We start from the raw sequence: 26,466 nt of genomic DNA on the forward strand, positions 1-26,466 counted from the left end.
ATAAAACTTTTCAGTGATGCCACTACCCTACTAATTACTCCAACCATCAAACATCTTTGGGATCTAACACAGGTTTATTACATGACTACTTTGTTATATTCTGATTTAAGTGTAAATTTTCTTTCCTGCTGCTCTGAAATGCTTTAAAAACTAAATTAACAAATTAATGTTAACAATGGTCTTCTTTGAAATACCCATTACATGAAGTCAACGGTGCAACATCACTCTTGCCCCCATAGGAAACATGAACAAGGGAACACAAGCGTTCGCCTGCTGAGCTAGAACAGCATTTCAACATGATACACCGCTCTCCAGGTATCATCCTCAGGCTAGGAATCTTATGAATATTAGTAAGTTTATGTTGTTTCTTCAGTATATAATAAAGCATCTCCAATAATTGTTGTGTGCATCCCAGTCCTCTTTCTGAACCAGAAATAAGTATGACCAACCAAGTTTAGACCACTCTTACGTAAGATCTTTTCATAATAGGTGTATGGTGTATTTAACATTGCAAAAAACAAACAAATAAAGTAAATACTTAAGTACCCTAGGGACACTTTAATCCCATGAAATAGTGAATTCTTCACTGTAACAAATAATCACTGCTATCCAATTTATCTTTTTGATATTAGAGGTTGTCATTATCTCATTTGCATGAGTAGATTTTTCAAATTTTATGCATACTAATGAAATGTAATTTTGATTAAATGTAATAATCATTCCTGTTACATATTTAAAGAGAAAAAATTATTATTCTAGCCTGTTGGGTGTTTTTTTTTTAAGTGATAAGTGACAGCTTACATAATGTTGGTTATGCCCATGTCAATTCCTTCTTGGTCTGTTCTGTACTTTTCCTTCAGGCTGGGACTGGCAAATGAAACACAAAAATCTATGTGCCATCATTACCTAATAATGTTCATATAATCCTATGGCTCAAGAAAATTTACATTATCCAAAATATATTGTCATATGTATAACTTTAAGCTAGCAAATTCATTTTACTTTAACTTCACTAGCTTTCCCCTTCTAAAATAACGCTTTTGTATTCTAAGTAAGAAGAGCTGTGGAAAATGTTAATTACAAAGTTAAATCTATTTTCATATACCTGGAAGTATAAAGATTCTTTAAAAGTTTTCCTTAATCATTAAATATCCTGTAAACAGTATTGAGGTTCCCACATATCCTCCAATCCATTAGATTTTTCAAATAAAAAACCTATATAAACATTACACATATATTACACACTTCCTTTTTGTTCACCATGGAGATGCAATATTGTTTTCTCCCATAACAGATATATTTGCTTCTATATTTACCAATCTGTTAAGGAAGTATATGACCACAAATGTATTGAAAACAAACAAGATAAAAGCTATCAAAACTTCACCATCTTAACACCTTTTCTAGCTAATAGGTGTTTCACATGAGAAAACCAAGTCAAAAACCAAGGTGGGGGGGCGTATATTTGCTACAAAACAAAATAAAAACCCATAACAACATTAGACCTTCTATTTTAAAAACATAGAGCTGGCTGGAAAAACAACCTCAAGTCATGTGTGAAATTCATCTGCCCTTGGACTGTGAAACTAAAAGTAATTTCCTCTATTTTTCTGTATTTCACAAATTTTCTGTTTAATGAAGAATTGAGATTAAAATAAATTAAGGCAAGAAACACTGATGTGGTATTTGCAGAAAGGAAACAGAAAATAGCCTACTAAGTCACACAACTTTGAGCAAGAAGTCAGCCTTTGTCGTGCTTCAATGATTAGTTTTGAACCTGCTCTTACCCTAAGAACCACATTAAATAGCAATACTGCTTAAAATTTCCAGGTGTAATCAATGGTCCTTGGCTACTGGAACAAAGATGATCAAAGCATGATGTATTCTCCTGGACTATCACGTGTATGTCACATGTTTCATAAACAGAACAAATATCCTATGGCCCCATCAGGTAGAGTAACATGCTCCCCTTCTTTCTCTTCTACTGGATAGAACATTTGAAAAGCACTGTTTCCTTAATTTTTAAAGTTCATTTATCCTACCTTTTATTTTCCAATAATTAAAAAATAATTAACTTTATAACAAACTACCAGCAGTTTGTAAAGAAACAGAAAGAATTTAAAGATATAAATGCAGGATGACAGAGACCATCACCTCTATCCATTCTCAGTATCTGGCTTTTGGGGTATCGCCAATATTATTACCAGATAAAGGGTACCTTTCAAAAAATCCATACCTGAAAAGGGATTGTTCCCATGTTAAATCTGTAGTAGCCACCAGCCTCATTATCCAGATGGCACAACTAAGTTGTGAGAACAATGACTTCCATTAAATCACATATAAAGATCTTATATGAAAATCATGCACCTTAAAACCTATGGATGGCTTCAGCAAGAGGTGGCAATGAGACAATGAGCAAACTACTTCAGTTTCATGTATCAAGAGACTGACTGGGACAAACTGACATCAAATGCCTCCTATTGTGATGCATCAAGAGGAGCAAAGTGTCACTTCTATGATATTACTGCCCACAAAATGCAGAGCCTGAATCTAAGCATGAAGAAACATAAACCTAAATTGTGGAACAAAATAACTATACTTTAAAAGGATCAAAGTTATGAAAGGGAAACAAAAAAATAAAATAAAAACAAAAAACAAGGAACTGGCCCAGATGAAAAGAGACTTAAGAACCATGATAACTGAATATAACATACTATCCAGAATTTACTTCTGCTATAAAGAACATTACTTAGACAACTGACAAAATCTGAATTAAACCATATTAGAGAACAGGATTATATCCATTTTGATTTTCTGGTTTTGATAACTGTACAGAGGTTATTAAGACAATGTCCTGCCAGACCAGTGTAGCTCAGTGGTTGAGCGCTTACTCATGAACCAGGAGGTCATGGTTCAATTCCCAGTCAGGGCACATGCCTGGGTTGGTGGATACACCCCAGTAGGGGCATACAGGAGGCAGCTGTCGATGATTCTCATGATTGATGTTTCTCTCCCTTTCCCTTCCTCTGTAAAATCAATAAAAATACATATTTTTTTAAAATGCAGAGAATGTCCTCGTTTTTAGAAACACTAGCTTTAGTACTTAGGGCATGATATCTACTTCTTCCCTTCAAATGTTTCAGGTAGAGAGAGAGAGAGAATACAGAAGGATTGAGGAAATGTGGTAAAAATGTTAACACTTGTGGTATCTGGGTGAACTTCTTTATAATATTCTTTCAATTTTTCTATAAATTGAAATTATATCAAAATAAAAAGGCCACACTCAGAGAAGCACTAATCTCCTGATCACGTTGCTGGCCTAACCCTGCTTGCCACAAAACCTGGTGGTGACAAACCTATCCAAAAACACATCAGTGGAAGGTGACACCTAAGACACTCTGTGGCCAGCTTCTTGGCATAGCTTTTATGTTGTTATGAAAATTATTTAAGAATTGCTTGCTGTAGGTTTAAAGTCTGCTAATACCCAGTGTTGGTGTACACGTGGTTAAAACAAAACTCTCATATACTGTTGGGAGTTTAAATTTGTGCAATCTTTTTGGAAAACATTGTCTACTATAATTCAAGATGTGCATAGCTTTGAATTCTTAACCATTTCAATTCTGGAAATGTATTATTTAGGAGACAATTTGTGACTGTGCAAAAATAAAGTACCATCTGTATTAACAAAACAATTAAAAATCCATGTGTGCAACTAGGAATAAATTGCTGGTTACACAGCACCTCCCAGTCATCCTATATAATAAAAGGTTAATATGCAAATCGACCTAACGGCCAGTCGCTATGACGTGCACTGACCACCAGGGGGCAGAGGCTTAATGCAGGAGCTGACCCCTGGTGGTCAGTGTGCTCCCACAGGGGGAGCACCGCTCAGACAGAAGCTGTGGTGAGCGCAGCAGCAGGAGCCTAAGCCATCATTCAGACATCCCCCGAGGGCTCCCAGACTGTGGGAGGGCACAGGCCGGGCTGAGGACCCACCGCCACCATGCATGAATCTCGTGCACTGGACCTCTAGTGCCTATATACAATATATAAAAAGCTATCCAGTTAGTAGCATTAATTTCTGAGTGAAGAAATAAGACCTACATTCCATCCCCTCCCAAGTGTATATATAAAACAACATGCACATCCTTCACACACTTATTAGTGATAACTAGAGGCCTGGTGCACGAAATTTCTGCACGAGGGTGGGGGGGGGGGGGGCGGGCGGGTGTCTCTCAGCCCAGCCTGTACCCTCTCCAATCTGGGACCCCTGGAGGGATGTCCGACTGCCCACAGGGATCAGGCCTAAACGGGCAGTCGGACATCCCTCTCACAATCCAGGACTGCTGGCTCCCAACTGCTTGCCTGCCTGCCTTCCTGATTGCCCCTAACCTGCTTCTGCCTGCCAGCCTGATCACCCCCTAACCACTCTGCTGCCAGCCTGTTTGCCCCCAACTTCCCTCCTCTGCCAGCCTGGTTACCCCTAACTGCCCTCTCCTGCAGGGTTGATCACCTCCAACTGCCCTCCCTTGCAGGCCTGGTCCTTCTCAACTGCCCTCCCTTGCAGGCCGGGTGCCTCCCAACTGCCCTCTCCTGCTGGCCATCTTGTGGTGGCGATCCTGTGTCCACATGGGGGCAGGATCTTTGACCACATGGGGGCAGCTATATTGTGTGTTGCAGTGATGATCAATCTGCATAGTACTCTTTTATTAGATAGGATAGAGACCTGGTACAGGGGTGGGGGCCAGCTGGTTTGCCCTGAAGGGCGTCCCGGATCAGGTGGGGTTTCCCTTGGGGTGTGGGGCGGCCTGAGCGAGGGGCCTGTGGTGGTTTGCAGGCAGGCCACGCCCCCTGGCAATGCAAGCGGAGGCCCTGGGATCTGGAATTTATTTTCCTTCTACAATTGAAACTTTGTAGCCTGGAGCGGAGCCAACCCTGGGGCTCCCTCTGAGGCCCGTAGCCATTTGTGTTGGGGTTATAATTGAAACTTTGTTGCCTTAAGTGGGTGGGCCCGGCCAGGGTGTGCAGAAAACTTTGCTTTCCCTGTTGCCAGCAGCAACCCTGGCCTGCTCTCTCAAGCTCATTCTGCTGCCATTTGTTTGAATTTGTTTACCTTCTATAATTGAAACTTTGTAGCTTAAGTGGAGGCTTAGGCCTGGCAAGGGCAGGTAGAAAGCTTGGCTTCCTCTGTTATCTAGGAAACCTTGCTCTCTGTGGCTGTAGCCATCTTGGTTTGGGTTAATTTGCATACTCGCTCTGATTGGGTGGTGGGCGTGGCTTGTGGGTGTGTTGGAGGAGTGGTCAATTTGCATATTTGTCTATTATTAGATAGGATTAGTGATAATGGTAAACAGCAGCAAAAATCCCATTTTGCTCTGGAATGCATTATATATTTCTACGGATGTTTTATTCTTTACTAATTAAGTCTGGCTTAGGTAAATAGCAAAATGCAATTGCATTCTTTGGACATCGACTGAAAGCCATTAATACACCAACTCTAGAATACAGATGGCTTAAAATAAAAACAGAGAATGGCATGTAAGACTTTTAGCCTTTAGCCGCCCCCCAAAAACTACCTGAGTTGACATATTATTGCTGATAAAGCTCAAAAGTAGTAAAAATGCTATGCCACCAAATCTGTACAGATGGGTACTAAAAGACATGTACAAGAATGTTCATAGCATCATCAGATATAATAACCCAAAACCAGAAACAACACAATGACTACAGTCAAGGAACAGATAAAACTACAGAAGCAGCAGCCAACAGAGTGCTGTTCAACAATGAAAATGAACCAACTATCACTACACATGCAATGTTGAGTACTAGCCAAAGAAGCCAGACTCTAGTACAAAAAATGCATAATTCTATTTACATGAAAACAGAAGCAAGAAGCAAAATTAATCTACTGTTTTTGACAGATTACAGGTTACCTTTGAGAGGGAGGTACAGAGACTAGGAGGGCCACAAGAAGGGCTTCTGGGGAGCCGTTAATTCTTAAGTCTCCATCTGTGTGATGATTACACATGTACATTCACTCTGTGAAAATTAACTTTATTGTACATTTATGATTTGTGTGATCCGCTCTTCTGCAGGCATATTACTTAATTTAGAAATCTATTTCTTATACATGTTGTTTAAAGTCTTTGGAATGAATGGCTGATTTTGAAAATAAGTTATTTCCTGGTTGAAAAAAGGTTCTTTCCTGGACTCTATTCCTAATTGTCTTCAAATTCAATTTTAACATCAAAATTTTACAAGACAGTGACTTCTCATCCTCAATTACACCATTGCAGGATATATGTATTTCAAATTAAGAAAACTTAAATATTGAGCCAATGAGGATGTATGTTCTGACAAAACTGGTCCTTTCCTTTCCATCCAAATTTCAGGTAAGATGTTCCAACAATCTTCTCTCCTATTTAGTAGGCAAGTGGTTAGATACACTATGGTCCCCCGTTTGGCAAATCATCTATCACAAGAGTACACTTTTTTTTTAAATAAAAAATCACTAATTATGCAATGTCACAGATAAATACTGAATATGTACTAGGAGTAGAATGCTCCTGTTGTTAATTTGAAAACTGGCTTCCTTTGCCTATCTCACTAAAACTGAGATGAATAGGGAGGAGAGAATGGTGTAATTGTTTTCCGAGATTCTGGTTCCTTTCTTCTTTCATTAACCATTTAACACACATTTAAGTGCCTACTGTGTTAGGCACTGTACTAGACCCTTGGAACACATAGCAGCAATTAACAAACATGGCCCCATCCGTATCAAATACACTGCAATAGCAGCTACGGGAGGGCCATCCTTGGGCTACATACCATGCATGCATATCTCACTTCATACACATATCAACCTTACAAGGTAGGTGCCATTATTCTCTATGTTCAGATGAGGAAATCAGCTTAGCAACTACCTTACTCAAGTTCACAAAATGGTGAATTTGGTTCAAAATGCAAGTAGAGTATAATGTTCATGATTTTCCATACTGTGTACATTGAAATAGAATTTAATTGCATGTGAAGAGAGTGCCCAGAGAATAAATTTTTATGGGAGAATTATAAAATGCACTAATTGATCCTAAAACTTTCTATAATACAGCATAGATGTAGTTTGCTTAAGTGAGGGGTCAACAGAAAACCTGAAAGGAAACTGTCGTTCATTATCCTCCTAATAACTTCAGCTCCTGATTAAATTTTGTAAGGGTAAAGGGTAAATTTTTCTTTGATTACTAAAAAGTGAGAAAATGTTTTCTAAAGCTGTAAATACATAAAATTCATGAAACCTAAAGACATCTGCTGCGGGAGCCACACCTTGGCTATTGAACACATACAAGTATATACCGTAGACATATGTGCGACTGCATATGTGTGTCATAAATTTGACAATTATTCTTGCATTTTCCGTGAACAAGGGGAATAAGTTACAATTGCAGTGGGAGCTATGAAAGTTTCATGATCTTAGTGTTTACACTATCAATCACTTTCTACAAAGTACATTTTTTCGGCGTTAAAAAGGACCAAGAGTCTACACAGACATCTTCATTTAACAAAGAGGTTCGGCAGGCTTCGTTTTTCTGTTGGTAGAAATTATACCAACACAGAACCAGCCCAACCTACATCAAACCATGCTTGGCTAATTTGTTAAACAACCAAACCTTTAATACACAGCTTGGTATTCTAAACTATTTTAACTCAGCAGGGCATCTGCCCTTTATTTTCCTTTTAAATAGTGTACATCAGAACACTTATAGATGGTATAGCCCAAATAAGGTCTATTGCATAAAGGAAAAGCTATGATTCAGGTTTGTAAGGAGTTAAGCTGTTTCAAAGAAGCATGTCCCTAAAGGCAAAATATTAAAAATAACAATTATCATTTTAAAACATGTAACATAGGACACTGAGTTAAAAAGGAGAATATGCAAAAATAATAAAATAATAAAAATTCGTATGTTCAGAATGTGGAAAAGCTTTCCAAAATGTTTCTAATAACACCATTACATGAATAAGGAAATGGGTTCTGCTTGAGTGTTAATACCCAAAACAATACATTTCTCTTGAATTGTAATTTAGCTTTCTGTTATCACATGTCACATTATAATAATCAAACCTACATTTGTGGTAAAGCCAAAAACCACTCTGAAGAAGTGGTCTTAACCACAATTGAAAGCTTAAAGGATGGCTTCCTGCCAACGTGTATCTGAGCCATTAACCTGTCACACTGCCCTCATGCATTGCTAGGACCAAAAAAAAAACAAAAAAAAAAAAACCCAGCCCCAGCAGCTGGCCTCCCAGGAGATCCTGATGGTACAAGATCTGACAGCAAACTGCTTTGCCTTGGGTGGCACTACAGGCAGCCTAATACTTCAACTACCATTCAAGGAGGCTCTGATCAGCACAGGCAAAAAAAGGTTCTGAATTGAGGTTTACTATGAAGTAATTAAAAGTATTCAAGCCCTGGCCAGTGCTGGCTGGCATGGTTGTCCCGTACACTGAAGGGTCAAGGCTTTGGTTCACACTCAGGGCACACGCCTGAGTTGGGTGTAATAGGAGGCAACCAATCATGTCTCTCTGGCATCAATGTTTCCCTCCCCTCCCCTCCCTTCTTTTCTTCTCTCCTCCTCTCTCTCCCTCTCTCTCACATCTATCACCAATGGATTTCACGTAACCCCCTTACACCTCCTCCTTTGATTATAATGTATAAAATAAGATGCAAAACTGCCATTATCTGGAGCATTTTCTCAATACGCTGAGATTTTGCTTCTAGGCAATGTCAGTTTGGCTCAAATAAACTCATAAAAATTCCCTTCAGGTTTAAACCTTAGTTTACATGTTCTCATGCAAAATGCCTTGCAAAGCCACAATGCCATGTCAGTGGTCGGCAAACCGCGGCTCGAGAGCCACATGCGGCTCTTTGGCCCCTTGAGTTTTTAGCAAAGGCCAGCTTAGGAGTACCCTAATTAAGTTAATAACAATGTACCTACTGATATAGTTTAAGTTTAAAAATTTTGGCTCTCAAAAGAAATTTCAATCGTTGTACTGTTGATATTTGGCTCTGCTGACTAATGAGTTTGCCGACCACTGCCATAGGTTACTGTTGTTACTAGCTCAACAGTAGCAATGTTTGTTAATGAGACATGTTGACATGTCAAAAAAGTGATATTCCAGTTTCTAACAAATTCTATGAAGAACTGGTATCAAGATCTAAATGGAGCTACAAACAATACACCTGAAAAGGAGCCCTTAGAGGTTTATATTCCTTCATGTAGTTTTGTTGAGTCTAAAACTGATGGGTGATAAGAAAAAATTCTGAGATATTCTAACTTAAATTACAGTGGCTGGAAAGTGAAAGAGATAGAACTCTAACAAATGACTTCACACATCCCTTGTTTTTGCCTGTTGGAATTCTGGGTTCATTTATAGGTGGCTATTTTTGGAAGATTATCTCTGCCCTTCCCCCACTTTGTTTACATGTGGGCTTTCTGCACTGCTATCCCCAGCCAATCTACAAAAGCAGCCATTTCTTCTTCCAAAGACCCTGCTTCACCTTCCCCACCCCTTTTTGCCTATAGTTCATGTAAATTCTTTCAGGCAACCTCCTTCTCCTCCCTCCCCACTACATGACGTATAAAAAACCTTGCAAAACTCAGGTATGGCAAACATGCTGTTTTTTCTACCTGGCTATGCTGCTGGTTGTTGTTGCTGTTTTTAAATATATATTTATTGATTTCAGAGAGGAAGGGAGAGGGGAAGAAAGAAATATCAATGATGAGAGGGAACCAATGATCGGCAGCCTCCTGCATGCCCCACATTGGGGATCGAGCCAGCAACCCTGGTATATGCCCTGATCAGGAATCAAACCATGACCTCCTGGTTCATAGGTCCGACGCTCAACCACTGAGCCACACCAGTGGGCTGTGCTCCTGGTGGTTTAAACACCAAGCCCCAAAACTGGTCTTTTAGCTAGCATTTTTTTTGCTCAATAAAACTTTAATTACAAAAAAGACTTTTAGCCATGGAAATTAAAGATTTTTAGTTTAACATTTTGGCACCCAAATAAAGGGCCACGCTTTGAAAAAGCAGCAACGCTCCTGTCCGGACTCACCGTGTGACATCCACAGTACCCCTTGATGCTCACTGGACCCCAGACGTGCTCCTTTTTCTTTCTACCCCTCTGATACCCTGGATTGAGCAAACCTACACCTTGTGACAGAAGCACACGGTTTTATTGGAAAGTGTATTCCCTCAGGAAAGTGTCTGGAAGTGGCACCCAAAACGTGATGAGGGATTGTTCCCTCAGTGTCCCTTTGGGGTGAGTCCCCCGTTCACATCAGAATGCCTCCTTCCTCAGACTGGTGGGTTTAAGGGGAAGCCCTTAACTACCTTTGTAGTTTATCTTTGTCTGAGATCACTGAGCTCAGAATGGCATCTGATGTCCATTGCATGTAATTAATTACTGTTTCTCCCAACCCCCATTCCACCGATGCTATTTAAGCTTAGGTATGGAAATTGTGAGAATGGACTTTTCCATGCTTAAAAGTAGTCACCCATTTACTGGGAAGGAGCACTCACAAAACAGCAGTCTATGGACCTGAAAACAACTTCCCCAGCCATTATTGGTTGAAAGCATTTTAAATTGCAGGAGTCAAAACTCCAGCCTAGCTGACATGGCTCAGTGGTTGAGTGTCTGTCTACCTATGAACCAGGAGGTGACAGTTTGATTGTGGGCTCGATCCCCAGTGTGGGGTGTGCAGGAGGCAGCCTATTAATGATTCTCTCTCATCAGTAATCTATCTTTCTTTCTTCCTTTCTCTTTCTTCCTCCCTCCCTCCCTCCCTCCCTCCCTCCCTCCCTCCCTCCCTTCCTTCCTTCCTTCCTCTCTCTCTCTCTCTCTCTTGCCCCCCCCCCCCGCCCTTCCTCTCTGAAATCAATTAAAAAAATACAAATAGGAAAAAAACACCCCTTCAAAACTTCCAGTCACTCCCCTAAAAAACTAAAGGGCTTTTAAAATTAAACAAGGTTGATTTGTGCGCATTTCTTTTTGTCTAAATGGGCTAAAAATGACAAGTTAGAATTGCTCAGAATCTTTTCTACCTTCTAAATTTAGACTGACAAGAGAAAATATTTATGAAGTTAGCTTCTTGGGCCTAAGGTATGGATACATTTTGAGACTTATTTGTACTAAGATGGTTATTTCTGAATGAGTAGGAAGAGCACTGTAAATTGGACAAGGAAAGTTCTAGAAAGTTTATAAAGAGACATCTTAAAAAAGGGAAATTTTATATAAGGTAAAGCTGATAAGATTAGATTGCATTTAAATAAGCAAATTTAAATATCAAAAGTAAACTGATACAAGAGATTTGTTCTTTTTCACTGGGTTAAAAAGACAGTTTTTTTTCCTGTATTTATCATTCTGCTCCAGATAAGATATTATGAAAAAGTTTTCTACTTAGAAAGCAAAGATTCTATGTTTTATTAAAATAGTTGTGTTTTACCCTGGCTGGTGTGGCTCAGTTGGTTGGAGTGTCATCCCGTGCACCGAAGAGTTGAGGGTTTGATTCCCGGTCAGGGCACATAACCAGGTTGCAGATTCGATCCCCGGTTGGGGAGCATATGAGAGATAGCAGATTGATGTTTCTCTCTCTCTCCCCCTCTCCCTTCCACTCTCTCTAAAATCAATAAAAAATAAAATAAAATAAAACATAATAGTTGTTTTATATTGTCTTAATGAGGTACTTGATTTACTCAAGAAAACAACTGTCTCAAGAATAAGAACTAAAAGTTTTACTAACAATAGGTAATCTGCATTTTTATTTAATTATCTCTTATTGTCATTTTGAGTAAATAGATAATTTAATATTGCTTTAAACTCCTCAGGGTTCTTAAAAGGAGACTTTCTTAACCTTGGAATTGATTTTGAGTTATTTGAATGGCTCCTGGAATACCTCTAAGATTTGCTCGCTTTAAAAAACAGAAAATTTAAGCTAAGCAGGCCAACTTGATATACTAAAATTATATGGAAAGCTTTGTCAAATAAAGAATAATTTATGTGTATTTTATATATTTTTTCATTTTTAATTCTAATTATCTCAAAATGTTACATTAGAGAAAAGCAAATTTCTTGGTCACTGCATTATATAATCAGATCTATAACATGTCATTTTAAGTATTTTTGTCATTTACAGTCATTGTTTTACTCTGATGCTTTTGCAAATATGTTTCACCTTCAGGAATATCCATGGAGAAGATTCTGACATCCTAAAACAAAGGTTTCTGAAAATAAAATTTCAGATCAGACCTTTAAACTGGATGAAGATTTATAGAACTCTAAATAACTGGATTCATTAAATACTGGCGAATGATCAAGATAAAGATGAATTAATTATGGGACTGAATGACTGAGGATAATTAATTTCATGCTCTTTTGTTTGAAACATTGCTAATCTTGTTACTTAATGACCTAGAGCAACTTGGTAAATTATACCTTTGTCGTTTATATTTTTCTGCCCACTTGATCCCTCCAGAAGAAACTCTTAATGACATTATTTTCATGGCAATATGATTATATATAAAATTCAGTATGTATTTGTTATCTTTATAAGAGGACACAATTGAAAACTGGCTTTATTACCAAGGCGAATAGAATGGTAATGTTTGAGAAGATTTAAAAGAGCCTATATGATCAATTATTATTCTTGTTACATTTATACAAATAATCAGGTCAGATTTTTTGAAACTACTAGTAGACTCATGCAATAGACAAGTTTTAATTTGGCAATATTTGATAAAAATTATGATTTTAGAGGAAACTGCATTTCAATAGAAACTATAATACACATATATGGATATTAGATTCTAGTTCAGTTAACTGTCTTTAAAGTTTTCTTTTTTCACCTGTAAACTGGACTACATTCTGAATTCTTTTAATTTTCTTAAGTATTTGGCTACAACCCTCCAAACTAACATTCCATTTTTCTAAAATCCTCTGATTTGGAATTAAAGCGCAGCTTTAATATAATCTTTTGATATATCTTTTGATATAAACATCAGAGAAATCACCATAACAGTTCATGCTTAAACAACCTCAGTAACTGGTGCTAGGTAAGCCCGCACACCTGATGACCTCACCCGAGACATTCCAAGTGCAAAGCAGGAGAATAGGATGGTCACTGCCAGCCATCACTCCAGCATTAGGAGCTTTATGCCTTCCACTCAGAAATCTCGACTGACAGCCTTACAGATGCAGAAACAGCATTGATGATGTAGGTGAACCATTAACTTTTTTCTTTGTTTCCATAGAAAATACCTCTTCTTAGATGCCTAACTGCTTCCAGTAACCTTTTAGTTGGTTGCCAATAGGGATAACCTCATTATTTAGATAACTATTACAAGCTGGCTTAATACTTTGCCTTTTCTTTTTATTGCTATACCTGTTGCTTCCTTCAATTATATAGATCCATAAATCAAGTCCCAGCTAATATTAATGCTTGCTCAACAGATTGAACTAGCCACTTATACCTTTCCAGAAAAAGTTACTCTTCAAAGAAATGGAAATCCTCATCAGTGGCTGATAACACTAAAGTATCTCTCATCATCTAGCTGTAATCCTTGGACTTCCCTCCTCCATGGGACATGATGGCCTAGGAATAAATCTTCAAAGCAACATAGGACACACCCTGAACATAAAAGGGCCATTTAACCATAATTGAAATCATGCAAACATTCTACAGGGATGTTTTCTTCGAAAGATCTCAATGAAAAGGGGAAAATGATAAGAAAAAAATCTTGATGCTCTAAATTACAATGGCCTGCGAATGAGAAACCCACAGAACTGTAACAGAAGATTCTTGGGGTCCCAGGAGCACGCCCGCACCTTTCCCTTCCCCCTCTTCTTCCCTCTCAGGTGTGCATCTCCTAAACTTTTAAGGGACCCCAGGAGACTTGCAGCCAAGGGAGCAATGGGTAGGGGCAGCTCGTCCCGGGTTAACCCCCTGAACTTGTCTCCAAGGCCCCCTTTTCTCTCGACTCTTCAGTGAACTGACAATAGCCTTGTCTTAGCTCATTTCTTCCCATAACATTTCTAGAGACAAAGCAGCCCCACCTACTCTCTCTCCTGTTGCTTCTTTTATCCTAAGCCTTTTCTTGGTTCACTGTCCCAGCTTTAATAAATGTACTCTCAAAATCAAAAACAACAAAAAGATTTCTCACATGCCCGTTTTGCCTGTAGGAGTTTCAGATTGATTTCCAGGTGGCTATTTCCTCAGACTATTTTAGCCAGGCACCATCTAACTACAGAAGTCCCCTCTTGCTTACACATGGGCTGTCCGGACTGCTACCCGCAGCCATTCCACAGGAGCAGCCATTTCTTTATTTCGACTCTGCTGGCCCGGCTTCACCACTTCCCACCCTTTTGCCTACAGCCCAAGTAAATCCTATCAGACCACCTCTTTCTTCCTCCCCGCCTGATAGTTTAGACTCCATGACCCAAGAACGGTCTTTTGGATAGTGTTTTTCCTCAATAAAACCAAAAATTTTTACATTTAACATAGGAAAACCTGCATATACCAGATGCAGATCTCCAGCAAGTTCACCCAGGCAATTTTTTATTGTAATAACAATATTCAAATGCTAATATAAGACCCATTATGTCTAAGCCGCTAATAATGATGTGGTTAACAATTCTGGGCTTTTAAAATGGTGGTATCACCTAAATTTAAGAAATTCTCAATGCTAAGTATAAACCTGAAATTGTCATTTTAATTGTTGATTCCCCCCGCCCCCCTGGTTTGGTTCTATTCCTCAAGAATAAATACTGGTGGTCTGGCCATTATACCAATGAACTGCTTACTGTGAAAGAGGAGCACGACTTGTCCTTGGTCAGTCCTCTTCACTTGTGGACAACTTCCTAGGACCTACCTTTCATGCTACCGCACACCTCAACTAGTTCTCGGACTCAAAAGCACTGTTCCCATATTATTCCAAACAGGAAGAATTTAGAACAAATATTCTTGTTTGTTCAGACTGCATAGAAATGTGGACAGGGCGCTGAGGGTTGGTAAGTGGAAAAAGGAGAGAACACTCGAGTATGAGAGAACAGTAAAAAAGACAGAAAGATTGCTTGAGCAAGTGTCACAGCCACAAGCAGAAGAGAAATAAAAGAGTAATGGCGTGTCTATGGAGTCCATAAAAGGGCAACTGTCTACCTTCTAACAAACCAAATCTGGAAATCCCAAACACGGAAATATTTTCGTTCAAACAACTTTTCCTCTGTAGGATATGAGCACAGATCACAATCATTCTTGCCCTATTTAAAAAAAAAAATAACACCAAAAACTCACGCCTGAGTATCTACTATGAGAAAAAACTGTTGAATAATTTCATAAACTATTTCCAAGTTTTGTTCCCCCAAAGTCCAGGTCTTTCTAACAAAACACCCCAACACTCACAGTTCAGTCCCTCCCCATCTGTAAAACAGGAATGTTAAGTCTAAGCAACTGGAGAGCTGTGTGAAGACTAAGGATGATAGTCATTCAATGCTACCTTATTATGCACTCAAATTTTCTCTTTAGATTTACAAATCCTAACTCACAAATAGCTGTGATGACGAAATCGTAAAAATTAAAATCATTTCAAAAAATAAGATTGCTTCCTTAAATGTCTGCTCAGTCTCTCCATATGTAAATTAAGAAGTAGGTAGGTAAGGACAGGACAGATAGGTATTTTCGGTTCTTATAAGTGTATTTCTAATAGCACATGATCTCACTCATCTAGTGGAAATAATGAACAACATAGACTGATGAACAAGAACAGACCCAGAAACAAGGAGGCACGAATCAGACTGTCGGGCCTCAGAGGGAGGGTAGGGGAGGGTGGGGGTAAAGGGGAGAGATCAACCAAAGGACTTGTGTGCAAGCATATGCGCCTAACCAGCGGTTGGGGACAACAGGGGGGTGGGGGCATGTATGGGGAGGGGTGTGGGATGGGAATGGGGGGATGAGGACAAATATGTGATACCTTAATCAATAAAGAAATTAAAAAAAAAAGCTTTGTATTATCAAAAGTTCATTCATTTGACAAATATTTACTGAGTTCCTCCTATAACTAGTCCTAGTCCCAGGGGTAGGTATAGAGGAGTCAACAAGACAAAATTTGTATAATTGAGGGGAAGGGAGATGGGGGGATTTGAAAATTGGTTCCAGTTTAGTCTACCTGCTCCAAGTCACCCTTGTTTAATATATACTTATACGGCTTAGTTTTTCCACAGGAATTTCAACAAAGAAAAAGATTACACATTGCTCTTTTGCATGGTGATAACCAAAGAATATGGACACAATTTGCCACAAAGTGACAGCAGGAAACCTGGCACTCTCAGCAGGAGAAAACAGCATGAGGTAGAAAATGATGAAGTCCGGGCTGAAACGATGATGAAAAGCCAAGCAATGCTACTGATATGAGTAGGAAGAATTGGATACTCTGGAGTAGACAAGGTCGGGTGGGGATGGGGGGATTTGGAGAAACAAAGTAATAGAAAAAAGGACTTCAACTCTCCCCTTCTCTGAATCCCTATAGACTCTTGTTCTCTGCTTCCACCAAAAGTAGCAACATATGCCTGAGGACAAGCACCTATCGGCATGGTAGTGAACTCACTGATTGGGAGTTACTACTTTCTCTCTTGTAATTTCAAAACATGATTTCTAAGTTTGGTATGTCGTACCCAGTTCAGAGCAGGAACTATGTTTATTTGACTCGATATCAAGAACTTGCAGAGAAAAATGAATTGTGCTAATTATCTTTTAGCCTTTTATTCTGGCAAAGATTTCTTCCATTTTCAACTCCCAAATGTAGAAAGCTAATGTAGAATTTTCATTGTTATGAAACAATTTACCAGAAATCTTTAGTCTGTTTTCTATCGAGGAAGATACTGTATTTTAGACACAATCTTAAAACATACGTATCACTCTATTTTATAAAACAGCTTTGATTAATGCCACTCCAAAACCATGCCTGTTAGGTCCTATTCTCCACTCCTTAAACAATCGCCTATAATAACCTTCACTTCAAACGATGAGGATGTTAGGGGGAATCCTTGAAGGTGATGAAGAGACTAGTGCAAACCATTAGAAACCACAGACTGACCTATCCTACTCATGTCTCAGCAAGGCAAAACAATATAAAACTAATATTGCTCCTGAGGGACATCTGTGATTATGGGAGGCATACACTTGGTGGAACTAAATCTATCCAATCAATATAAAAATAAAGTGTATAAATTTTGTTTATTTCAGCATCTTAAAATTGAAACAAGTTTAAAATACTGTTTTCTATATTCAGTGCACTCTGATATTTTAGTTTTTATTCTAAAACTAGAGGCCCAGTGCACGAAATTCATGTACAGGGGAGGGGGGTGAGGGTGGTCCCTCAGCCTGGCCTGCACCCTCTCGCAATCCAGGATCCCTCTCACAATCCAGGACCGCTGGCTCCTAACCACTGGCCTGCCTGCCTGCCTGCCTGCCTGATCGCCCCTAACCACTTGCCTGCCTGCCTGATTGCCCCTAACAAGTCGCCTGCCTGCCTGCCTGCCTGCTTGCCTGATCGCCCCTAACTGCCTCTGCCTCACTCCCTGCTGCTGCGGCTTCGTCCAGAATGACGTCCGGAAGGTCGTTTGGCTGTCCGGTCTAATTAGCATATTATGCTTTTATTATTATAGATATGTCTTATTGCTGGTTATAACCCACTAAATCGATTTCTTGACTCACTAATGAATGGGCTACAACCTGTGTTTTGATGCACAAAACAACCATCTTCTTTCACTGATGAGAAAACACCCAAAGAACTGAAAACATCAGTTGAACAGTGATTGTTTATTTAATTCTAGGAAGATCACAGAATAAAGTGTAAGGTTCCTGTTCTGGCATTTAATCATCACCACTGTTAATAACTGGCTTCCTACATACACAACCCTGCACTAAGTGTATGTAATTTACGTACATAAAATGCAATATATAAATTATATAATTATGTACTTGTTATATTTTAAATATATAAATTAATTTATATATTTTTGCTCAGATCATTCTTACAGCCTGTCAAAATAACAAAGTAAACCCGGACCGGGTGGTTCAGTTGATCGGAGCATCGTCCCGTACACTAAAAAGGTTGCAGGTTTGATTCCTGATCAGGGCACATACTTAAATTGCAGGTTAGTTGCCTGGTTGGGGCCCACAGGAAGGCAACTGACTGAAGTTTCTCACATTGATGTTTCTCTCTTCAGTCCTCTCTCTCTAAAAAAAAAAAATAATCAATAAACGTATCCTCAGATGAGGCTTAAAAATAGTAATAGCAGCCCCTGGCTAGGTGGCTGAGTTGATTGCAGCATCGTCCCATACACTGAAAAGGTTGCAGGTTAAATTTTCAGTCAGGGCAGGTTCCATTCCCGGTTGGCAATCAATCAATGTTTTTCTCTCTCTCTTTCTCTCAAAAAAAAAAAAAAAAAAAAATCAATGGAAACATGTCCATGAGTGAGGATTTAAAAAAACAATCATAATAATAATGATCATAATAAAAAAATAACCAAGTAAGTGTTCGATCTGAAACAGAGGTCAGTTGGCCCCAGAGTGAACCTAAGCTCTTCACCACTAAGTTATAAGCTCTTCCAAAAAGATAGGAGCTCCCAACTCTAGCTGTGCATCAAGAATCCTCTGTGGAGTTAAAATAAAACTAGCAAATAATCAAGAACCAACCCAGAAAGAGATGTTTAAAGTTGAATTAGAAAATATTACAGAGACATATATTTTGTAAACAATGTATCGAATACCATAGTTATATCAGAAGAGATCTTTTTGGACAGCAGATACTACTGTGTGCCATCAGACATAAAATACCTGGTTCAAATGAATGATTGCCATCACTCATTATGGACTAGAATTTAATATAAAGCAGTTTTATCTTAGGTTTGATAACTAAATTCCTTTAAGAATTTAACTGCTGAGATGTCAAAAGGACCTTAACATAAGATAGTCTAGCTCTAGCTAATAAAGATTACAGACTGTACCAGTGTATTCTATTCAATTTATCTATTCATTATTTAAACCTCTATCTTTCCAACATATTTTCCTTCAATACCTAAAAGATAAATAATTCTGAACCCAATGTAACAGTGAATTCAGCATTCTGCCTTGGTTGATTCATTTCTACCACCCTTAAGAAATCATTTAGTAGCAAGCACACAGTACAAAACTAGGAGGTTTCCAAGGTTTTAAATAATAAAGAAATGGTTTTGCCTACCTCACTCAAATAAAATGTTATGAACATAAAAACCTAAAAGATTTTTGATGGTTAAGTGGGTAATACAAAACCTGGAATTACCACTACTAGCAACCACAAATAACAGTAGGACTACATACCACAAACACATGAATGATTAACTGTATACATACAATACCACTATTAATAATTATTCATTTTCCTCTCAGTAAAAAATTCTTTGTAAGACAAAGCAAGCACAAACTATAAATGGTCCAAGTAAGAATTATTTTGTTTGGTAAAATTAATACCCCAACTACTTCCTGTTCAGGCTACCTACCATGAAATTACAGCACAGCAGAGAAACTAGTCTGACACAAACCAGAAAGATAATTACAGACTAACACATAAATAATCCCTAAACTATTTAAAGAAATTACAACTCATTACTATTAAAATCTAGGGGAAATAGCTACACTACTATCTTCTCTAACCGTATCAAAAAGAAAAAAAATTAACTCATCAAGCTTGTGATATATAGCTTTTTCCTAACAAAAATACTACTGCCGTAAATCCATAACCACATCTGCAATCTAGTATTAAAATATCTGAAAATACAAGATAATTAAATACAGAATCATGAACGTTCATTCTATCCATGACCTTGGGGTCACTGGGAGATTTCTAAAGCATACCTTTTAATCCACGCCATGGTACTTCAAGAACATGTTAAGGTAAGTCACAGCTTGGGACACTTCGATGCACCTCAAAACACCTCAGCCCGTGTATCTGAATCATTCTCTTTTCCTTTTGAGATCATAATGGTTCCGAAGAACTATAATGCTTCCATTTGAATGATAGTCTCATAATTTCAATGACTTAAAAACAAAAACAAAAAATAAGGACTTAAATGTTGGTATGTTAAGCCACTAGTACACTGTGTTAACTGCTGCCATGACTAAGAAAAACAAAGCTGCCACTATGATTATGTAACACTGTCGTTTTTCATGTGAACCCTATATGAATGAGGAGTACATGCCAGCAGTCAGAGTGACAGCTCTTGCTTCGTTGAGGTCTACTAAAATCCCCCCAAAATCTGACCCAATTGATTCTTCAATTTTCTTCTCAAGGAATGAAAAATAACCTAAGACAGGTAGTTGACAGGTCCAACTCTAATTAACCAACTATTCTCTTTTGTGTAGAATGAGAGCTGGAAATCACCCATACACCTGTATAAAAGGAATTCATTAACTGACACAGCAGGGGTTCCTACAAACAATGCCCCTCCTAGTGTTAATATTACTGAATCACTTTAATTACATGGAAGTCATTAACTTAAAGAGAGCTCCCTCCCGTTTCCAAAGTTTACTTCTTTGAAGAGCATACATATAAGTGAATAGCTAGATAGGTGGCTAACAAGTTTTACTGCTGCTCTGTGATTATCTTGGCAGGTTCTTCCTCACTCCACCCAACTTTCTTATATAAAAACATTTCATTATTAAAATGATACAGTAAGAAGTGTTTGTATCACACTTTAAACCTACATTTGCTTCAAGTTTGGTACTTCATAGTTACAAGAAAGAAAGAATACTCAAGCTATATAAAACTAACAAATTATGAGTAACCCACACATATTCATGTTATAAAACAATTAAAATTACTTTAGGGTGACTGATCAGGAAATTTTTAATAAAAGCAAGCTATAAAAGGGCTTCCAAGAAACGAGAAAGCATGGAGAAGTTCTGTCACACCCTGGGTTTGTGGAACAGCTCATGTAAAGGTTAATACGCAGGGAATAGAAGAACACAAAGGCCCAGTTAGAGCTAAAAAGTATGTGCTCAAGAGAAAGTGAAACTAATTTGGTGTTTGTAAGGGTAGATTCAAGTGATGAAAACCTTTTAAGTCCACTGTCAGAAAAATTACATGTTCCTGAGATTTAGGACTACTGTAAATTGTGAGAACACAGGTTACAAAATGTAGGTCACTCTTCAGAAAGCTGATAATGGTGACAGAACTGAACGGGGTAAGAATTCTACAAGAGTAGGTGAGAAGAAACTAATGAACAGAAACAAAGGCCCCAGCCCAATGAAATCACTGCAGCCACAGCCATCTTTTTAACTTAGCATTTTACCACATTAGTGCAACGCCCTGAGTTCCCACTACAGCTTTAAACCACTTAATGGCTCTGTATTATGTATACAACTTCCTGGAAGGACATCCACATTGTCCCCTATATTCTGTGCCTCCAAATCAATGCATCCTACACACATCCATCAGGTTAATGTTCCTGAAGTGCAGCTTCAAATAAGAATAATGTTAACCAGTGGGAAATACAGCAGCATATAAATATGTTAGATTGTAGGGAGCAGCTATAGGGTTAAGCCTCAGACTGACCTGTTGGCAAAGCCACACACAAGTCCCAGCTTAGAGGGCACAACCCTCTTAGCATAATTAAGCTTGACCTTATGACGCCCCTAGATCCTACCTGGGTAGCTAATGGGCTGTGGGAGGTGCAGCAAGTGCTACCAAAACAAGTAAAACTCACAAGAACATTGTAACTATGGTGACCACTACCTTGTTTACCTCTGGCTATAAAATAAAGGCTCAGCTTGCCCTCTGGATCTCTCTCTGTGGCCTCAGCCAGGCACAGGAGATCCTCCTCCAAGACCGAGCTATATTCTCGTCTGTCTTTTCTTCAATCCTTCACCACCCTCCCTCAGGCTCGCTGAACCCTTGGCTGTGCTGGCACAGCACATTAGATAATCCTAATAAAGAGGGAATATGCAAATTGACCCTCACACTATCACAAAGATGGTGGCGCCCACAGCCACAAGATGGAGGCGCCAAGTCCCCTCAGCCCCGCTGAAGTCCCCCAGTCCTTTCAGCCCCACCACTGAGAGCGGACAGCAGGGCATGGCGGCTACGTCGCCGCCGTGGCGGCAAAGCAGCCAGGCCCTGCAGAGAGCAGAGAACCACAGGGAGTGGGCCTAAGCCGTCAGTAGGACATCCCCTGATGGCTCCTGGACTGGAGAGGGTGCAGGTTGGGCTGAGGGACCACCCCCCCCCCCCGTGCACAAAATTTGTGCACCAGGCCTCTAGTAAAGAATGAAAGCCTAGATCTGATGCACTTATTATGACATTTAATTTTCAGAAGCCTAGTCTACAAAGGAGAAAACTGATGTTCTCTGGTCAAGTGACTGGACCAAAGAATATATGCAATAAGAGAATAGAACTCGGACTCAAAATCTAGATCTTCTAGCTGGAATTACAGCACTTTACTGCTATAATATTGCTGTAGAGCACTGTTGGGAGAAGAGGGTGGTACTGGGGCTAACTAACATTTGTTGACAACATTCCAAGTAAGTACCATGCTTAGCACTTGATGTTATTTTATTTCATCCAGACCTACTACTCAAAAGACTGACTAGTTGCCTCCTTTTACTGAGGCTCATTTAAAGAGATTAAAGTGATCTGCTCAACATCAAATATCAGAGACTGAAAGTGGTGGGACAGATAGTTGATCTCACATGTCCAACTCTAAAACCCACTCTCATGTTGCTATGCCAACCTACCTTCCAGAAGCAATAAAAAAAAAAAAAGTCCAGCACATAAGTTTATTTTTCAACCTGAATGATATAGCAATAATTTAATTTTATTAATGCTTCTTACTCAAAACCCAGCCAATGCATATAAACAGGTTTTTAGGTATAGTTTAGCAAGAGACTATATATACGTTTACTAAAGCCAGTAAGAGGGTGAGACTTATATTTAATCACTTAAATCAGAAACTTCATTTGATTCCTACAAATGAAATCTTTTCATTAAACTATGGACTTGAAGATCTGTTCAAGTTGACTTGCAATTCATAGTACTGCCAAATTTCCAACTTGGCCCTGTCCCATGGACTGCTACCAGCGTCAACCTCATGGGAAGGTAAGTCATTGGAGGTGATAGAGGTGAGGCCAGTCAGTTAGTTATCAGTAATAAAAAGGACAAATAAAATAAAACAATCAGCTCTCTACTATGTTTTAAGACATGATTAAGCTAAAAGAATAACCAAAAGCACTAAAAAAAAAAAAAAAAAAAATCCCCCAAATTAAGGATAGGAAACTCCTAAGCAACTTCAAGATTTGAATGGAAACCATGTACTCATATTGCATTCCAAAACTAACTGATATAGCATACTAATGTATTTTAACATCTTAGATAAATCAAAGAAACATTTTATTTAAATTTCTGAAACAAAATATTGCAGAATTATATTCAAGGGTTCAAAACTGTTACAGTAAGAAAATTAACTGGCCATTTAAAAATATCTTAATAACAGCATAACTCTTCAATATAACTCATTTTACAAACATTAATGTCCAAACAAGTTAAAAAGCGATACCAAAATTTTCCAGCTTTTAAAATACATCTAGGTGGACTTACTCCCTAAGTAATTAAGTTTTGATAAGGTACAAACACAAAATTAAAAAGGAAGTATGATAGAAAGAATATAGGTTGCTGGGTTTGATTTAACTGGACAACTGCATTCTCATAAGGCAGTGATGGGCCACCTTTTGAGCTTGGTGTGTCAAACTTCGCCAAAAAACTGAGCATAACTCAGGTAGTGTGTCACTTTGAGGAAAAAACATTATTTCGCAAATGTTTCATCCTCAGGAGCAGCAAATGTTTCATCCTCAGCATGCGGCCGCCTCAGCGGCTGCATGTCATCAGAAATGGCTACGTGTGTCAGTGCTGACACGCGTGTTATAGGTTCGCCATCACTGTCATAGGGTCTTTTCTGGTCTCCTCCTACCAATAAAGATATAACAGATGTTCTCTCCATACTGGACTTTGTACATTTCTCAGAACATACCGTGGTGCTTAAGATCTCTGCACACGTTATTTCAGGAGCAGTGGTTCAAATAAAATTTAGCATCACATGATAATATTGAAAAGAACAATATAAATAATAAAAATATAATATAAAAATAAAGGAGAAAAAATAAATAGATGAGATAGGGGTAAAAACAAACATTTTTAATATTTTCAGTGCCTACAATGTATTACATACTATATACTTAGCAAAGTTGGTATTTTTACACAAATTTCATAGACTTATTATACGTAAGAAATTTTTGAGAAGAAAAATACTGAAATTGAGTTGACGAGGCAGTCCAAATTAAAAGCTATAATTTAAGCAATGTATTCTACTATAGACACTTGAATTTTAAACAAGTTTTGTCAACCAAGGACCTGGAAACAGTCTTATTATATAATGACAGAAAATTAACCATTGCTACTATCAAAAGTATGAAAATGACATATGCTAAGAATTTCAACTCTAAACTAGTTTTTGCCATAATAAGAATTTCAAATATAAAGCTAAACCTGGTTTTGAGTAATTTTCAAAGAATCTTTCCAAGAACCATAAACTATTCTAATTCCCATCTCAATAGTAAAACTGTAATTCCTTTCCAATTAAACTCTGGGGACAAGGGGATGTCAAGCACCTATAGTTAAAAGACTGAACTCAGGATCACCTAAAGACACTTGTAATCTAGCAATTTTGGAAGATGAAATATTCAGCTAATTTTACCTTAAGGCACTCCCAACTGGGGAAGCTCTTTTCTTAAAATGTATATCCTAATTTTCATTAACACTGAAAAAAACTTCAATCAAACTGGCCGCTCTTAAAGTGGCCAACACCCAGGGTTCAACTGGGATATTCCTGCAATTTTGGTTAGAATTCTAGATGGCACAGCATGGACAGGCATAATTTAAATATAAATACACACATGTATACATGAGCATGTGTACACACACACACACACACACACACACACACACACCTACCTATCCTTTTTCAAATGGATTAGTGTACCTGGTTGGAGACCAAAGCTAGGAGAGTGGGGACAGGGGAGAGGAGATGGAAGAACAGTAGTCCCAGAGTGTTGAGTAAAGGATGTTAAAGAAGGAAAAGTAATAATAAAGTAAATCAGCTCATAAAAATACACTACTATGCATTTATTCCAAACAACAGAAGCTTCTTTCTAGACTGTGAGAGGAAACTAAGTCAAAAATGCTAAAGAGCATAAGTCTACTTCATTTATACTTTTTATGTATCTATTTATGTGTCTATTTATAAAAATGTTTATGGGTGAAATGAGTTTCTCCCTATTACTTAGTTTCTCCTTACATTTAGTTGCTTATGTCTCTTTTTGTTTAAAATAAAATGTAAATTTGGGTGGCTTAAAAAATTATGTGGTCATGAGTGACGAAGACTGTGCTAATCAAGTTCTGAACTTGGAGTCAGGAGTCATAGGTTAGAAACTTAGTTGGATATATATAACTTCTGACCGGTCACAACTTATCTGTAGATAATACCAGTACAAAATTGCAGTCATAATCTATACTAATAAAAGGGTAATATGCTAATTAGACCGGGTCGACCAGCCATCTTCCAGATGTCCAACTTCCTTCCGAACAAAGCCATGGTGGTGGGGGCCAAGGCAGAGACAGTTGAGGGTGAGATCAGGCTGGCAGGGGAGGGCAGTTGGGGGGCGAGATCAGGCCAGCAGGGGAGGGCAGTTGGGTGCGACAGGGCCAGTAGGGGAGGGCAGTTGGGGGCGAGATCAGGCCGGCAGGGGAGGGCAGTTGGCGGCAATCAGAGGCAGTCTAGGGTGATCAGATCAGTAGGGTAGAGCAGTTAGGGGCGAGCAGGCAGGCAGGCAGAGGCAGTTAGGGGCGATCAGGCAGGCATGCAGGCAGAGAGGTTAGGGGCGATCAGGCAGGCAGGGGGGAAGGTAGGGGCGATGAGGCTGGCAGGGGAGCAAGGTAGGGGCGATCAGGAAGGCAGGCAGGCAGAGGGTTTAGGGGCGATCAGGCAGGCAGGCAGGCGAGTGGTTAGGAGCCAGTCGTCCCGGATTTAAAACCGGCAGTCAGATATCCCCGGAGGGGTCCCAGATTGGAGAGGGTTCAGGCCGGGCTGAGGAACGCCCCCCCTCCATGCACGAATTTCGTGCACCAGGCCTCTAGTGCTTAAATCAGTGATGGGCAACCTTTTGAGCTTGGTGTGTCAAACTTGGCCAAAAAACTGAGCATAACTCGGGTAGTGTGTCACTTTGAGGAAAAAAACATTATTTCGCAAATGTTTCATCCTCAGGAGCAGCAAATGTTTCATCCTCGGCATGCGGTCGTCTCAGCGGCCGCGTGTCATCAGAAATGGCTATG

At 38.9% G+C, this 26,466-nt stretch overlaps 1 protein-coding gene across 4 annotated transcripts in view; it reads right to left on the reverse strand.

Moving 5' to 3' along the window:
- The window catches only part of RBPJ (recombination signal binding protein for immunoglobulin kappa J region), a 99,982-nt gene that overhangs the window by 38,648 nt on the left and 34,868 nt on the right, over positions 1-26,466 (reverse strand). The window contains exon 2 of one of the 4 annotated variants that reach the window (XM_028143626.2): positions 19,944-20,126. The exons of 2 other annotated variants lie outside the window; for them this stretch is intronic. In XM_028143626.2, the coding sequence (XP_027999427.1) occupies positions 19,944-19,960 (17 nt within the window). In that variant the 5' untranslated portion in view covers positions 19,961-20,126. Of the gene's footprint in view, positions 1-2,236; positions 2,401-19,943; positions 20,127-26,466 lie in introns of those variants that run through there. One more of the 4 variants, XM_054729685.1, reaches the window with a different exon arrangement.

This window comes from Eptesicus fuscus, chromosome 2 (assembly GCF_027574615.1).
Source record: "Eptesicus fuscus isolate TK198812 chromosome 2, DD_ASM_mEF_20220401, whole genome shotgun sequence".
NCBI lineage: Eukaryota > Metazoa > Chordata > Mammalia > Chiroptera > Vespertilionidae > Eptesicus > Eptesicus fuscus.